At 34.0% G+C, this 16,252-nt stretch overlaps 2 protein-coding genes across 3 annotated transcripts; both read left to right on the forward strand.

Annotated features, from left to right (window-relative positions):
* Positions 1 to 156: 156 nt before the first annotated feature.
* On the forward strand, positions 157 to 3,272 carry LOC114760116 (pentatricopeptide repeat-containing protein At4g26680, mitochondrial-like). Of its 2 annotated transcripts, none has more exons than XM_028949377.1 (2): positions 157 to 1,868; positions 2,426 to 3,272. In XM_028949377.1, the coding sequence occupies exon 1, from the start codon at positions 219 to 221 to the stop codon at positions 1,851 to 1,853; it is 1,635 nt and encodes a 544-aa protein (XP_028805210.1). In that variant the 5' UTR covers positions 157 to 218; the 3' UTR covers positions 1,854 to 1,868; positions 2,426 to 3,272. The 2 variants fall into 2 exon arrangements, with proteins under 2 accessions (XP_028805210.1, XP_028805209.1); XM_028949376.1 differs by having other exon boundaries at positions 2,783 to 3,272.
* A 6,818-nt stretch (positions 3,273 to 10,090) lies between these two features.
* On the forward strand, positions 10,091 to 15,611 carry LOC114760124 (transcriptional regulator STERILE APETALA-like). The gene is made up of 2 exons (XM_028949384.1): positions 10,091 to 10,354; positions 14,487 to 15,611. The coding sequence occupies exons 1-2, from the start codon at positions 10,091 to 10,093 to the stop codon at positions 15,609 to 15,611; spliced, it is 1,389 nt and encodes a 462-aa protein (XP_028805217.1).
* The last annotated feature ends 641 nt before the right edge of the window (positions 15,612 to 16,252 follow it).

The following is a 16,252-nucleotide window of genomic DNA, read 5'->3' on the forward strand; positions in this document are numbered from 1 at the left end:
AAGCGCGTTGGGAACCATTCTTTGGTAATCGACTAATGTGTGTCACTTTTTCTCCTGGAGAATGCTTGAGCACATCAATTTATCTGAACTTTATCTTCCCTTCCTCTATTTGCTACACTGGAGGAAAATTTTCGTGAACAACATTGATTTTGTTAGAACAAATCTCTTTTATCGTCCGTTGGGGAAATAGATCATTTGTTTACACAATCTAGAAAGCAATGAAAAAGATTTCATTTCGTCAATTTTCAGCTTTAATTGATCCATCAGCTGGCAATCGCATTTCCATTGAATCTTCAATTCCTCACAAACCGAATATAAGAGTTTCAAGCCCATTCCCTATCCCTCATCGAACAATACCTGAACCCAAAGGACAGGATCTTGATTTTGTAAATGTAGCTCACAGCCACCTAATTAACTCAGACTGGGCCAAACTAAACTTATTATCATCTGGTCTAACAGGTTTCAGGGTTAAGCATGTTCTGCTAAAAATTCAAAGAGACCATGTACTCTCACTTGAGTTTTTCAATTGGGTTAAAAGTCATAAGTCTGACTCGCTTACCCTTGAAACCTATTCCATACTTGTCCATATTCTCACCAAAAATCACAAGTTTAAATCTGCTGAATCCATTTTGCGCAATATTCTTGCTTCAAATGTCTTAGATTTGCCTTCTAAACTATTTGAAGCATTACTGTATTCCTACCGTATATGTGATTCTTCACCTAGGGCTTTTGACTCTCTTTTCAAGACTTTTGCTCATATGAAGAAGTGCAGAAATGCAACTGACACTTTTTGCCGGATGAAGGAGTATGGGTTTTTACCTACTGTTGAGTCATGCAATGCATATTTAAGCTCTTTGCTTAAATTGCATAGAGCAGATATAGTTTTGTCCTTCTATAATGCAATGCTTCGTAATCGCATTTCACCAAATGTTTATACAGTCAATATGGTCATGTGTGCCTATTGTAAATTGGGAAAGCTACAGGAGGCTGTTGAAATGTTAGAGACGATGGAGAGCAGGGGTTTAAGTCCAAATATTGCTTCATATAATGTACTGATTTCAGGATACTGTAACAAGGGTCTTCTAGTTTTGGCCATGAAGATTAAATGCTTGATGGAGAAGAATGGGGTCCAGCCTGGAGTGGTCACATTTAACACACTTATCAATGGATTTTGTAAGGAGGGTAAACTACATGAAGCAAATAAAATCTTCACTGAGATGAAGGCCAATAATGTATCTCCTACTATTGTAACCTATAATACTTTGATAAAGGGATATAGTCAAATTGGTGACATTGAGCTGAGCAGTCAACTTTATGAGGAAATGTCAAGAAATCAGGTTAAACCTGATATTTTGACTTATAATGCTTTGATTTGGGGATTATGCAAGGAAGGTATGACAAAGAAAGCTGCATATCTAGTCAAGGACCTTGAGAAGGAGAACCTGGTCCCAAATGCTTCTACCTTTTCTGCTCTTATTACTGGCCAGTGTATGAAAAAGAACTCTGAGCGTGCCTTTCAACTTTATAAAAGTATGATAAGGAGTAATTGCCATCCAAATGAGCACACTTTCGAAATGTTGATATCTACCTTCTGCGAAAATGAAGACTTTGATGGAGCCATCCAAGTCATGAGAGACGTGATGGGGAGATGCATGACTCCTGATTCTAGTATTTTGTCTGAGCTCTGCTGTGGACTTTGCAAGTGTGGAAAAAATAAAATTGCATCAATATTATGTGATGACTTGGAAGCTAGGCATCTGTTGCCCAGAGGATTTGACAAAGTGAAAATTATGAGCACCCCTGTAGAGAATGACAAACAATTGATGCTGCGGTATCAGGGAAAAAAAGAATGACAAACAACTTAGCTTGTGAGTTTCTATGCCCATAAGCTTGTATGTTTTATGAATCTGAAAGCTGTCCATTACATGGATGTCTGATTGGAACAACATCTCTTACGCTGCATGCTTCAATGTAAGAAATGTTCGTTGAATCATCTATGATCTTATTATTCTGGTAACAATAGGTCCCTTGTTATTCCTTAGTTGATAATTTTTGCTTATGATGAATGGGGAGGCATGTATCGTGGCATATGCAAGTTACCATGCATTTGCTTCATTTTCCATTCTTGAAGTAGAGGAGTCAATAGACCCAAAGATCACTGTTGAACATGATTGCATTAACTAATTATTTTCTCTGATGTCCATTGACAGCCAAAGAAGAACCTTTAAAAAAAGGTGGAAATTGGTTGCATTTCCTAATGAGAATACTCCCTTGCCTAGGACTGAATACTTGCCGATCCCATAAGGTCCCTTCTAGAAACTTTGTATGCACATTATACTGGTATTTCGGGTTTGGTTTCTGATTTTAGTACTCAGCAGATTTATAGTCGCACAATAGCTTATTTGTTTGATGTTATCGCATGCAGGTGTGGACCAAAATGACACCTTAAATATCACTTGACATTAACATAGATGGTTTGGATGAATGCACTATCCTCAACTTATGATATGTAGTAGTTTTTGGAATCATGGGACTAGTTTAGTATTTTAGCTTAGGACAAAATTAAGTGAACCTTATGAGTCTGCTAACGAGTTGTCAAAATAATGTGCAGAGAAACTTTTTTAATTCATTTAATTAGACATATTTGTATGTGATATATTTATGAAATGAAATTAGCAAACATATCTTAGAGTGTTTCTTGTCTTTTATCTTATTATTTGTGAAATCCCTCCTTTATGATTATTGACGGTTCATTTACATTTGAATTTTGATTCCATCACGGGTTTTGCTCAAGGTAAATTCTAGTTCAATTGAAAGTGATTCTCTTTCGGGCCTTCGCACGAGGCAGCGACACTTGAACTAGTTTAACGACAAGCCCAGATCATCAGCAGTCACAAATTGATTCATATTATACAGTTAGAGAGATGGATGGGGAAAAATGTAAAGAGAAGCAAGTTTCATAAACGGTCCTGTTATCATGTGTCTTTCTCTTCTTGAATATATGCTAATGTACAACAGCTGAGGATCTAATATTGACTTATCAGCTCTGCGGCCTCCTCAGCTGCGATAAACTAGAAGTTGCTGATCCAGTTGCTAACGAGTGCAGGCATCTTTATGCGATCCTTTGGTGTTTATAGGTGTTCCTTTGTTTAATGGGTGCTTATGGACGGGGTCTTCTATATGGAAGTGCTATATTATTTACAGATAGCCTCATTGTCTGTAAATAGACAAAGGATATGAACATATTCAAATAAAATATTTAATTTGTAAAATTCCTTTGTGTCATGAGAGAGAGGCATGCTTGATTCTTCTTAATATCTTTATAATAATGTGGATTTGTCCAAATGTATTTTTACTCATTTTACCTTTGATTAATACACTCATTATTTTTTCCACATGTATTTTCTCTTATCTTTTTCCTCACTCTCATGATCTGCCTTACCCACTTATAAATAATGGCATATTAAAAAAAGTGTATTTCTTACACATTTATTATTTTAAACTAATTTTAACACTTCTCTATCTAGTTATTTGGATCTTACACTAGGGGATGGAAGGAGTATTATTAGTGATCAATTTAAAATAGTTGAGATCAAGTAATTCTAAAGTTATTATAATGAAGAGTATTAAAATTGAGTTTTTGTCTTAATATTATATAAATATTTTTTATAATCAAATTATTGGATATTTAAAAATCACATTAGATTCTAGTTAATGTAAGCCAAACCAAATAGGATCACGAAAATGACAAGGCACTCCTAACCAAATAGCATTCATTTACGAACGGAATGGCGTGGGGGGAGATAACGTGAGGTCCCTCGTATACAGACACTGGGTTCGTTTAGATTAACGATTAAAAAGATAGCTTACTATCAATTAGATTTTTAAAAAGGTTAGATTGGATAAAAGTTAAATTAGATGATGTAAATTGAGTTTGGATTAGATTTTATAAAAGTTAGTTTGTAAAAGTTGGATTAGGTAAAAATTTGTTTGGATTATAATTGAATAAAAGCAAGTTTAGTTTGTATAATTACCAAAATGGGTATGAGTTTTATTAGATAAAATGAAAAATAATAAAGAAATGAATTTACATAATACAATGAATTTAAGTTAGCAAGTTTAGTTTGTAAATTACCCAAATGAGTTTGAGTTTTATGAGAGAATAATGAGGGAGGAGTGAGAGAAAAATAATAATCTGACAATTCCAACAATCCACCAACATAAGCATGATTTTCACTTGAAAAAGCTATCTTAGATCAGCTTAATGTTAAGTGTGTTTTAATCCAGCTTTTAGTCTCCATATACAATGGCCCATAAGCTCTCCCAAACAGACTCTAATTTTCCAAACGGACTTATGATGAAAATAAGCTACTTCTGGGCTGACAGTCGCTGACCCAAACAGGATGATTCATACATTAAGAATATAGTAATGTAAACGTAAATCATCATGTATAGGGTCATTTTTCCTTTTTTTCTTTTAACGTTCATAACGTTGTTTCTTTACATCTTAAAATCACACCATATATATGTATACTACCCTCTTAATATAAGATCTAATTGAGTAATTTAGAAATATTAAAAAAGCTAAATAAATTATTTTAAATATTTATATTTATTTTTTTTCAAACTAATTTTCCTGACTTACAAATAACTTATGAACTAGTATATAATATAATACTCCTTCATTTCTTAATATAAGACATATTTAATTAATTTGATTAGATTAAAGAAGTTAGTAAGTTAATTAATTATAAGAAATATGACATGTTTTTCCTAAAACATCATAATCATCTTTCTTAATATCCTCCCTCCCCCACTTATTTAATTATAGTTGAGGGAGTATCCATAGGAGTAATTTAAGAAAAATTAATAAATATGAGAAATAGGTCTTATATTTAGGATCAAAATTAACTTAACAATTAGGTCCTATATTAAAACTGGATGAGCAATATATATAAGTATTTTATAGAGGTAATGTAACATGTACTATATATAATTAAATAATCTATTTACCTTCATTAATTTTCTCAAATAAGTTAATCGGGTTTTATGTTAAGGATTCGGGGTAATAGTTACTCTAAAAAGCCATAAAAAATCTTAATTCAATATAACGAGAAATCATATTAAAAATATGAAAGGGAAAGAAGAAAGGAAATCATTAGTCAAAAGGAAATATAGGCAACAAATGAAATGCATTTTGAAAGGAAGTGCAAATGGAGGGGGGGCGGTGGGGGGACAATAAGTAAGAGATCGGAGAGTCTAATGATGTAGCAAGAATGAAGGGACAAGCAGCAAGAATGGAGGATTGATGATTATTAAATATATAAAAACAAAAAACAAAAAGCCATGATTGGTAGGTACATGCACACAACTTCCATTAGATCCTATAGTCTAAGAGGAGATAGCCAATTATGGATTGATAATAATGATTGCAAGTGAGATGTGTGTTGGTCATAATGGTGGCACAAAAATGAGGGACAGTTGGTTCCACGCTCACTATAGTTTTGGCGCTTATTGCTCTGACCAACTTCCACATTCTCCACTTCCTCTAAAAGTAATCAATCATACCTCTCCATATTCCTTCACTAACCAACTAAGTATTCATTCCTTCCTTCTTGCCTTTTTTGTTATAGAATAAAATTTAGGTTAATTATGTTTAGGATAGTATTAATTATAAAGTATTCACAATCTTATCTACATGGTGTATCAACTTGATAACTTTATGGAGTTGAACCCATTCCATGTACTTATGCTTGTAATGAGTAGTTTTGATCTTTATTTCCTTTTTTTTTCCATCACTATACTCCTCTGGTCCTATTTATAAGGCATTTTTAGTATGTTTCATACAGATTAAGAAAAATCTTAAACTTCATTAACTCGCATTTAAAATTTAATAACTTTTCAACTATATCTCTATTTAATATACATTATACCTTATGTAAACAAAATCAACATAATAATAAATGAGGGGTAAAATTATATATTCATACAAAAAATTTCCCTCAATGTCTTATAAATAAGATAAAAAAAAAGTCTTCTATCTCTGCCCTATAAATAGGACCAAAGAAGTACTTCCTGTCATCCTAAAAGTTGGTCCCTGTAGTTTTATAAGACTTTGAATTTTGAGTTTAATGCTGCTAACTTTCTTTGACAGTATTTTAAACAAGGTTATTTCTAATAGGAAAATAAAAGTGATAGCAAAAAAAAAAATCTTTCCGAGGTAATTGAATTTCCTATTAAATCGTATATAAATTTGAACAAAACAATAGGTAAGAAATTCAAATACAGATCAGAAGAGACTACAGAAAATAAAAAATAATATAATATAGACAAGCTCATGACTCAATGCACGCCGCATGTTCATATAGATAATAATGATTGTAGTCAACAAACAAGATCTTATAATTAAGAACGGAGATAGTAGCATGTAGATAATAAATTATACCAAGATATTAGAGGTGTTCATATTGTGGTGCGCATACAATTTGACATGGATATGCAGATATATAGTATTAGGGTTGAGGGATGAGCGAAACAATTTAACTTGAAAGACTGCTATCAACCACCCAGTATAGATTAAAATAAGTTGGGTTTTTATCTATTTAATAAATGGGTTAGACTAGCTCGCGCCAGTCAAAACATGTTAGTATAACCTGTTCTGAAAAAAATACATTTTTTATAGGAAATAAATATGAAAGTTATCTTTTACTTTTCTAATAGACAAAGATTCGGATCTTTAGACATGCTTTAGACTTAAATTCAATAAGTTCAATCTTTGCAATGATTCAAACTGAAATTCAAAGCAAGGCCAAAAAAAAAAACCTCAAATTCAAAGGACATTTATGACTTTAAAACGGAAAATGTATTTTATATCAGAAAAATATCTGACTGCGTCTTGAAAAAGAAAAAGGGAACCCAAGAGAAGACTTAGACCGGGACAAAAATCGAGAACGTTTTATGCTCTGATTTGGATAATCTTTTAAAGTGTGCTTGCACTAATAGTGATAAAATTGATTTTTATTTTATCTTATTTTTGTAAAAGTTAGTTAGTATAATATAATTTATGTTTAAATTGATTTTTATAAAAACCAGTTTTATATATTGAAACTTGTTTAGATAAGTAATAAAAAAATAACTTTAGATGTAAAATAACTAAATTGGGTGTGATTTTCTCCGAACTAATTTATCTGACTTATAAATTTATTTATAATCAAGTGATATGTATAAATATTTTAGAAAGATCGTTGAATATATGATATAATCAAATAATTTATTTAGCTTTTATAATCATCTAAAATTAGTTTATTAAGTCTTATATTAAGGAGTGAGACAGGACATCACATGTTTATAATTTGATAAATTTAAAAACATAATAAATGAAAAGTAATTAAATTAAATTATTGCTGGAAAAAAAATCAAATTATTAGATTAAAATAGGACCCAATTAAATATTTTTATCTTTTTTTTATTTTCATTTTTTTCTCTCTCCACAATGCAGCTGCAAAAGCTAAAAATTTCGGCTTTCTAATGCAGCCAAGTTTTAATCTATCATCCGGTTAGAGAGAGGGAGAGCAGAAATAATGCAAAGGGACCTAGAAGTTTCAATTTAAAATCGCATATATTTTCATTCCTTCACTCCAATATTATGTAGAGGGTAGAAATACTGCCCAAAAAAAAAAAGATGTAAAGGGTAGAAATACCTAAATTCATGTATAAACTACAGAAAAATCCCATGTTCTTCAATTCCATAAGCTAGCATTTTGTTTATGAAATATAGAAGAATATATTAATAGGTTCGAAATTTAAAATAAAAAGTGCATATACAAGGAGGCACAGACTCGCTTGAGGGTCAATCCCTAGCTTGTTGTGTATAATATAGGGTCATTTGACTGCATATCATTATCAAGTAAGGTAAAGTATTGCTTTTTACTATATTTTTGAATTACAAACTATATCTTACATTAAAATTGGAGGTAACATTTTACTATAGTAGTTTGGTTACATTTTGATGTACTTATCATTATTATATTGTAAAGTTTGGTTATGTAAAATCTCTTTATATCACTATTGTTTCTTAATATAAGAGTTAGTTGGATATTTAGTTTAGTTCCAGATATAAAATCTCAATTCATTTTATTTTCAATATTTATTCATTTTGCCTCCTGAGTCATTTCTGTAATGATTATAGATGTTAAGAAGTTTTTATAAATAGGTAGTTTTAATACATATAATTAATAGAGATATTTTAAGAAAGATAATATTTATTTATTATAAATAATTAAGTTAACTAATAATTTTAATATTTGTAAATTAATTATTTAGGTTTTATATTAATGATACTAAAAACTGAGATGAAAAATGATGCATTGATATGATAGTCGTTAAAAGAATAAAGTGTCATAATGTCGTTCACTATCACCATGCATTATCCTCTACCACTAGCAAACTGCCCACCACTAGGCAGAGTCCTCTGCCATGGCTGGTCATTGGAAGGCATGTCAATCTTTTTAATTTTCATTTTCATGTAACTTAAATGAATACAAGATTATTATTACTTGTTATTTTGATTTTAAATATAAGACTTATTTTGTAATGTAATAATTTGTTATATTATTTTTTGTAATTAATTCTTAAATATAACATTATAAAATAAGTCTCATTTTTAAAAAATAATACATTATATGACATTGCATTAGGTGATAATTACTTAGCTTTTTGTGGTTAATTAACCAATCCCAATAAGAAAAACTATCAACGCCCATATAGTACATCAAGTTATGCACTCTTTCTCGTGTTTGTTTGGGGGAGGGGAACATAGATTATACATATGGTCAAATGTTTATTTTATCATAATACATAAGATAATTTAAAATTTTATTAATTTTTATCAAGTATATGTGATTTACTATTTTTTAATAATTGTGTTCTTAATTACATACAAAATTTAATAAGCCAAATGCATATTTCATATTTGTATATTGATATATTCTATAAATATATATTTCATCGTAATTTTTTTATCTCACACAATTTCAACATTTACGCACACAAATATTTCAATACCAAACTGAAGTCTAGAACCTCACGTAACTAATGACACTATTATTGGAGTAACTTACCATCAACAAATATTTGACCATAATTAGTTTATTTGTAATGCAAAATTCGTAGTATTAAAATTGTGACTCATTCTATTTTTCATAAAAATAATTTAATAATCTTCCAATCGTAAATATAAGACGTATTTTGTAGTGTAATTAATATAAGACTCATTTTGTAGTGTAATATCATGATTATTACACTATTATTACACTACAAAATGTGTCTTATATTTTTACACTATAAAATGTATATATTAGGACTGGAAGAGTATTTAATATCATGATTAACCTAAATTTAACTAATGTTAGGCTTAAATGATAGTTAGTACTTGAAACATGGTTTTTTTTTTCAATTTGTAAATATCTAATTCTCTCTTGTCAAGTCCCATGCTTAATTCACTGGATTAACATGTAAATTTGTCTTGAAAGTTTTTATTCAGAAATATTGGGTATCTAAAAGTTTTTTTAGATACAAATTTGCTTTCTAAGTTTAAAATCATACCGATTTTGCCTCCAACCATTAATCAACGTTACTATTTTGACAATTAACATGAGCTTTTTAATAATAAGAGATAAAATTGTTACTATTTTAAACTTTCAGACTAAATTTACACTCTTAGCAATTTTTTGGTACTCAAGTAAACACTTTATTTGCAATTTAACCCTTAATCCACGTCTTCTTGCATAAAAAAAAGTGCAGGCTTTTAAAATAAAATAAAAAAAGAAGGAGAGACTCAGAGAGACGCCTTATAATAATGAACTAATCCGACCATGATTTAAATATATTTTCATAAAAGGGAAAGTGCAATTTGTTGGATATCTTATTATTAAAGTGATTTTATAGAGACACATAAAGCTTGAGAAATCTCAGACACTTCCATTTGGGTCCCTCACTTTGTGTCCTTATCTCCCACCTTTTTGTCCTTGTTCCTTTCTGGTCCTTCCTCTTCTCACTTTTATAGCCTACCCCTTCTACTCCCCTCTCTCTCATGTCTTCCTCATCATCTTCTTCTTCATCTTCATCTTCCCCTCACGATAGTCCCAATCATAACCATAATGCTGGTGCTGATCCTGGCCCTAGCTCAAGAACAATCTCATATTCTGACGAGCCCACTTCGTCTCGTCCACGTCGTGCCATGAATGATGTTTGGCCTGATCTTTTTCTTGAAGACTTAACCGTCCAAGTCGCCATTGATGCTTCTCACTCTTCTGGTCGTCTTTCTGCAGCTCCTGCGCTTGCCAACTTGTTTCAGGTAACTTCCATTATCGTTACTCTTTGAATTCCAGGTCAACTACAATACATCATATAACGTATCTTTACTATGTCAGCTTCTTCTTCGTTTTTTTTTCTTTGGCTTTTCTCTGTGTAATATATGATTTGGTTGCCTTTACGGTAGGATTTGTCTTTTTGAATGTATGAATGAGAAAAATCTGGTCGGAGGAAGTAGTGGTTATAACAGATCCGAAACTGGACAAAGTATGGGTCAAGTCAAACATGAAGAGTTTTGCAATCTGCAAAAGAAAACTGAACTCTGCCTTTTAGTGGATATCGAAATGATGAATCCAAGGGAATTTTATTTTTATTTTGTTTAAAAAACTTCTAAAATTGTTTTTTTTTGTTGGGGTTCTTTGAATGCATTGATTCATGGTCTTAAATTCAAATCAATGCATATAGAGAGACGAGTGGTAATGTAGGTTTAGTGTTCATGGTAGGAAAACTGTTTCGTGGGTCATTTTCAAATAAACAAGCAATGTAATGTATATATTATTGTATTATTATGTGTCCCTGTCAGGTGGTAATACTTCTTTAAAAATGTCTATTTTTGGACCTCCTTTTCATATCCAATCAAAAAAGGGTTCTAAAAAATGGCTTGGAATTTGCTGTTCCTTTTCTTGGCATGAACCTCTCTCCTTTTTTGACTTGGCTCCCCTTTGGTTCCCATATAACATCCATTCTTTGCCTTTCTACCTGTAGATAGAGACCCTATGTCCTTCAAACTTAGTTTCGTGATGTGTTCATATAAGCATTTATGTTTCGTCCTGAGTAGTCTTCCATTTCCATATTTAGTTAGCTTTTGAAATGCAGAAAATATGCGGTTTTATTTCCATTCTTCAGTTTCATATTTAAGAACAATTTAATACGTTGCAGGCTTTTTGTTCCTAATAAAAATAATATATACCAGAGAAGAATCGCCTTTACAGTAGACTAGTACTACGTGAGAAGACATTTATATATATATATATATATTGGAACCATTCTTCGTCCCAGTTCCACAAACAAGTTTTTAGCCAAGCCTCCATAACGTCTATAACTGGATTTATATATAATACAATAAAAATATATGTGTTTGTCACTTTCTCTCAGTACGGCTACCAAGGCTTAGCGAACCAAAGCATTCTATCTTTTTTTCTTGGTTTTTTAAACCTCATCTGTTTGTGCTCTACAATAGATCAGTACTTTTTAGATTAGCGAACGGACATTGGAGGACTCGGGAGAACTGAATGAACATGCACCTAAAACGACCGAAGGTTATTATATACTACTATGCATATTATTGTTGGAAATGGGTAGTATCATATCATATTGTACGAAATTGAATATTTAATGTTGTTCGGTAAGGAGGGGTTTGTGTTAGGGTTAGGGGGGGTCAGAACACAGCAGGAGAAGTACCTCGTGATGTGATTAGGTTTTGTTATGTGTGACAAAACAAAAGCAGTCAAAAAAACAAATTTTTTTAAGTAACATGTGCCTATGTAATGCCAAAAAGCACATGGAGCCCAATGCCTGTCTTCGTAAACTCCTGCTACCCTGTCACCTTCTATAACGTTATGTTACGTGTAGTCTTCTCATTCCTTTTCTTGCTATTCTTCCCAGATAGTCACATCAACGTTTTCAACTCTCTTTTTCTCTCCTCTCCCATATCCATGTTCATAATATGACATAATTTGAACTGTACCTGGGTTATCACTATTAGGGCTTAAACTGTTGGAGATCAGGTGGTTTAGTGCCATCGTATAAGGTCATGCTTATATATAATAAACAAACTGGAAGGATTATATTAAGCTTGTAATGAAATGGAGGATTTGTTAACTGTACTGTTGTTAAACTCCTACTGTGATTTACTACTTTCATAATAAATTTTCAAGGTATTTAGTTAATTTAATTTGAGGTTTGGGTGTAAAGATATTGATCTAAGCTGGTAGCCTGAGAGATTATTATTAAGAGTCAGGAGTTGTTGGGGGAGTGTGGAAAAAGTAAGAGATTCGCAGCTTTCAACAAAGACAAACCCTAGGTCACACCTTTCTTGGAAATGAAAGAGAAATGGCTGTTGCAAGAAGCACGCTTTGATCCCATGTTTCATATGCACATCCTCCACACAAGACCCCGGGGGGGGGGGGACCCTAAATTTTATTGTAAAACTTGACCTCTTGATTTAACCAGCACAAAAATCACACTAAAATATTATAATTATTCATGAAAATTAGTAAAAAACTTCAGTAAAGATACTATATATACCCACACAATTACAAGGGAATTGTTATCATTAAAATTAGGAAAAAAATTTTACTGTCTCCCATAATGTTGTCAATTCAATAAAATAAACAGAAAGGAGAAGTCTGTGTGTGCATGTGTTGGAGGGAAGAAGAATGGGACCACAAGATAGAAGAAAGTAGAGAACCATATCTTTCAAGTCATTACTTTTGGCTATCATAAAGCTCTTGTTTGGTGAAGGGCAACCCCAGCTGAGGGAAGTAGCCTGCTAGGGTAACACTTGAAACCCCTCCCTACCACTTCACCTTTTTCTCTCTTTGACCCCAATCCTTCTGATATCTTTGACTTCACTTTTAAATAATTTCTCTGTCCAAACATTACTTTATGATGTGAGCTGCATCTGAATGTTCATGGATTATGCAAAAAAGATTGTACTTGGTGTACCCTCACTGGGTTGTGTAATAACCAACAAGTTAGGTAGCTATCACAGATCGGTCATGTTTCCTGTACCAAGTGTTAGGCATATCACGAGAGCCCTCTTCTTTTTTCCCTTCATGTGTTATAAATATCACACACAGTGTATGGTATTTATAATTCATTATAGTACCATTCCTCTGTAACAAATATTCCACTCTTAGCTATACTTCCCATCACTACATGACAAAATCTGATCATTGTCCATTATAATGCAACCTCAAAGGACACTGCCCTGCTGGGTTTCTTTTATTGTACATGTACATTTGCCAAAGTAAATTCATTCACAGCAATCATAACCATACCTTCTGGGTGCATTCTTCTTTTCGTTTTCTTATCCTCCTAGTGATTACAATTACAGTAACGCGGATGGTTATGAAGAGCTTATTAGGATGAAATGGAAAACTGGAAATGATTCGAATATACTTTGCAGAATAATAATAACAACAACAAGGGAGTTTAATGAATGTGTTTGTTTCTGTGAGGATTCGAATCTAGCGTGGGTAAGAGCAGATTAATTAATTGATAACGAAGAAGAGTGAGAGAATCGATGAGACAGGGACAAGCTGACAGCTAGCTTATGAGCTCTGCTACTGCTCTCTAGTGCCTAGTCTCTCCTGTTTCTCTTGTTCTTCTATCTCCTCCTTCTGCTCTATCTGTAATCTGTATTCCTCTAGCCCTAGCCCTAGCCCTGCATCTCTCATTTATTTCTCAAGCCTACGCGCATGCCATTGTCACCACCAGATGATGCCATCATGCTGTCCCAGACACAACCATTCATTCTCTCTCTCTCTCTCTCTCTCTCTAACTCAGATCCTCCATTGCCCTCTGGCTTCAGCCAGGCCCTTTCGTATTTCATTTCGTTGCTCAAAATATGCTGTCACAGTAATAAATACACAGTAAAACAATAACTTAAAGGAAAACTGATACTCCTGTGTAACTTTTGTTGATGAAGGGGGTGTTTGGGAAACCCAAAACCATGGTTTCAGAAGCACTTTTCCGCAAAACGAGGTAATCTCCTCCACATATTTACTTCGTAATCTGTAAAAGCACTTCTGAAACCATGGTTTGGTTTCTATCCAAACACTCCCGAAATTTGAAATAAAATTCGGTGTTTTATAAGCTTTTCACGTTATTATGTATTCATTTATTCATGATAAGACTGCTCTCCGACGACCCAGCATTATAAACAGTGGAACTCCTTCGTAAAACTGTGCCATACTGCTTTTTCACTGTTATTTATTCTGACTCCTCATTGAATGGGAATGTCGGTGATGGACAACTCGATGGGGGAATAGTGTTGTATCATGTCTATTGTCTAGAGTCTAGACATTCGAATATTTCAGATTCATGTAATTATTTCAATTCAATATTATTTATTAAAGTTGTTGCTTGGTTCATTTTTTGAATGCACGCAGGTTTGTTCGAGGTGGCGGGCTGTGTCACGGTCGGATCGCCTGTGGCAGCAGCTCACCGAGAGGATATGGCGGCGCACAGTTCAAGTGCGAGACACGTGGTATGAAGAGTTCATTCACTGGCACCGAATGGCCAGGAATTTCGTCGCCGGCAGATATGCTTACGCCTCCCTGTGGTTTGGCCCGTCGGACATGGATGACGACCACTACAGCACCGTGATCTGCCGCTGCCTCACCCTCTCCGATGAACATCTCGCCTGCGGCTTCACCGACGGCACCGTCCGCCTCTTCCACCTCGATACTCGCGTCCACTTCAGGACATACCGGTCCCACCAAGCCAACCGTTTAGGTCCCTTCGCGAGATCCGTGTCTGGCATCGTGATCGCTGACAACAGGCTCGTCTTCGCCACGCTGGACGGGGACATCTACGTGACACACCTCGACGAGCCAAATGGTCACACCCGTAGGGCCCGCGTCGGTGACGTGGTCAATAGCGGAGTCCTCGTAGAGTTCGCCGGACGTGGCCGTTGGTGGGTAGGACTCTTCGCCGGGCTCCCGGGCCAGGCGTTTCAGATTTGGGACGCAGAAAACGAACAGCTCGTGTTCATCGGGGGATCCTTGACTGACCCGGAAACCGTCATGGGTTGGCACATGCTGACGGAGTTGATCGAACCGGTGGGTCGGCTTCGGGTGACGAACCAAGGCCTGGCAGTGGCATGTACGAGCTCACAGCTCATAGTGTTCGACCTGAACAGCCAGATGTTATTACATGAGCTCTGGTCCACTGTGGGCGGCTTCATTGTAACATCGATGGACGTGAACGATGAGGCGTTCTTTATCGTGGAAAGGAACGGCGACGCTAAGGTGCGCCTGGCGGGCACGTTAGAGCTGCTATGTGAATTCCGGACACGTCCGTTGAGGGGTTTGATGGGATGCAGGAACATGGGGTACGCGCTAACGTGCGCCGGGGGTGTGGTGAGGGTCTGGGACATTGAGCGACGGCGGGGACAGCAGCGTTCGGTGGTGGCAGAGAGGGTGGGGGAGGGGATGGCCATGGTGTGCAGCGAGAGACACGTGGCCATTTCTTGTAATGACAGGTCGATACACCTTTGGGATTTCGGTGTATAAGTAGGCAGAGGAGTAGGCCCGTGAAAAAAGTGTGAATTTTTTTATAATTCAAATGTAAGGGGAAATTATTGGCCGAAAAATGTAAGGGGAGACGGGATTTAATTGTTACATTGATAAATCATATATTATTCATTATGAAGAACAGTGTATGGTAATTTTTATTTTTAAGAATATAAATAAAAGGAATCTAAAAAGAAAATGGAAGAAGAGGAAGGAGGGGGCAGGGTTATTGTTGTATATAATTGATGAAGCATGGGAAGGTGGCAGACGTTCTGTTGTACTCGGCTCACCTTCTGAATCATCGATTGGCTACCTTTTTAGGGATTCAGATTTGCTTTATTAAATATTACATCTGACAAGTGGTTGATTAATTTAAATAAATTAAAAAAATAAATTCAATTAATTATTTGTAATAAATATATTTTTTTAAAAAAATATTTTTCTTAATCAAATTTATTAGTTAGACCTATAAAAAAAATTATCTTAAAAAAATAAATAAATATAAAAGACAAAATAGATTAGAATTTTATATTTAAAATAAAAATAAAAATTAAATGAAATTCTGTATTATTAGGGACCGGAGGTAGTTTTAATTATTATATACACATATACACACACATGAGAGAGAGAGAGGGGGGGGG

Source organism: Neltuma alba, unplaced genomic scaffold (assembly GCF_004799145.2).
Source record: "Neltuma alba isolate B1F8T4 unplaced genomic scaffold, ASM479914v2 tig00010932_pilon, whole genome shotgun sequence".
In the NCBI taxonomy this organism is placed as follows: domain Eukaryota; kingdom Viridiplantae; phylum Streptophyta; class Magnoliopsida; order Fabales; family Fabaceae; genus Neltuma; species Neltuma alba.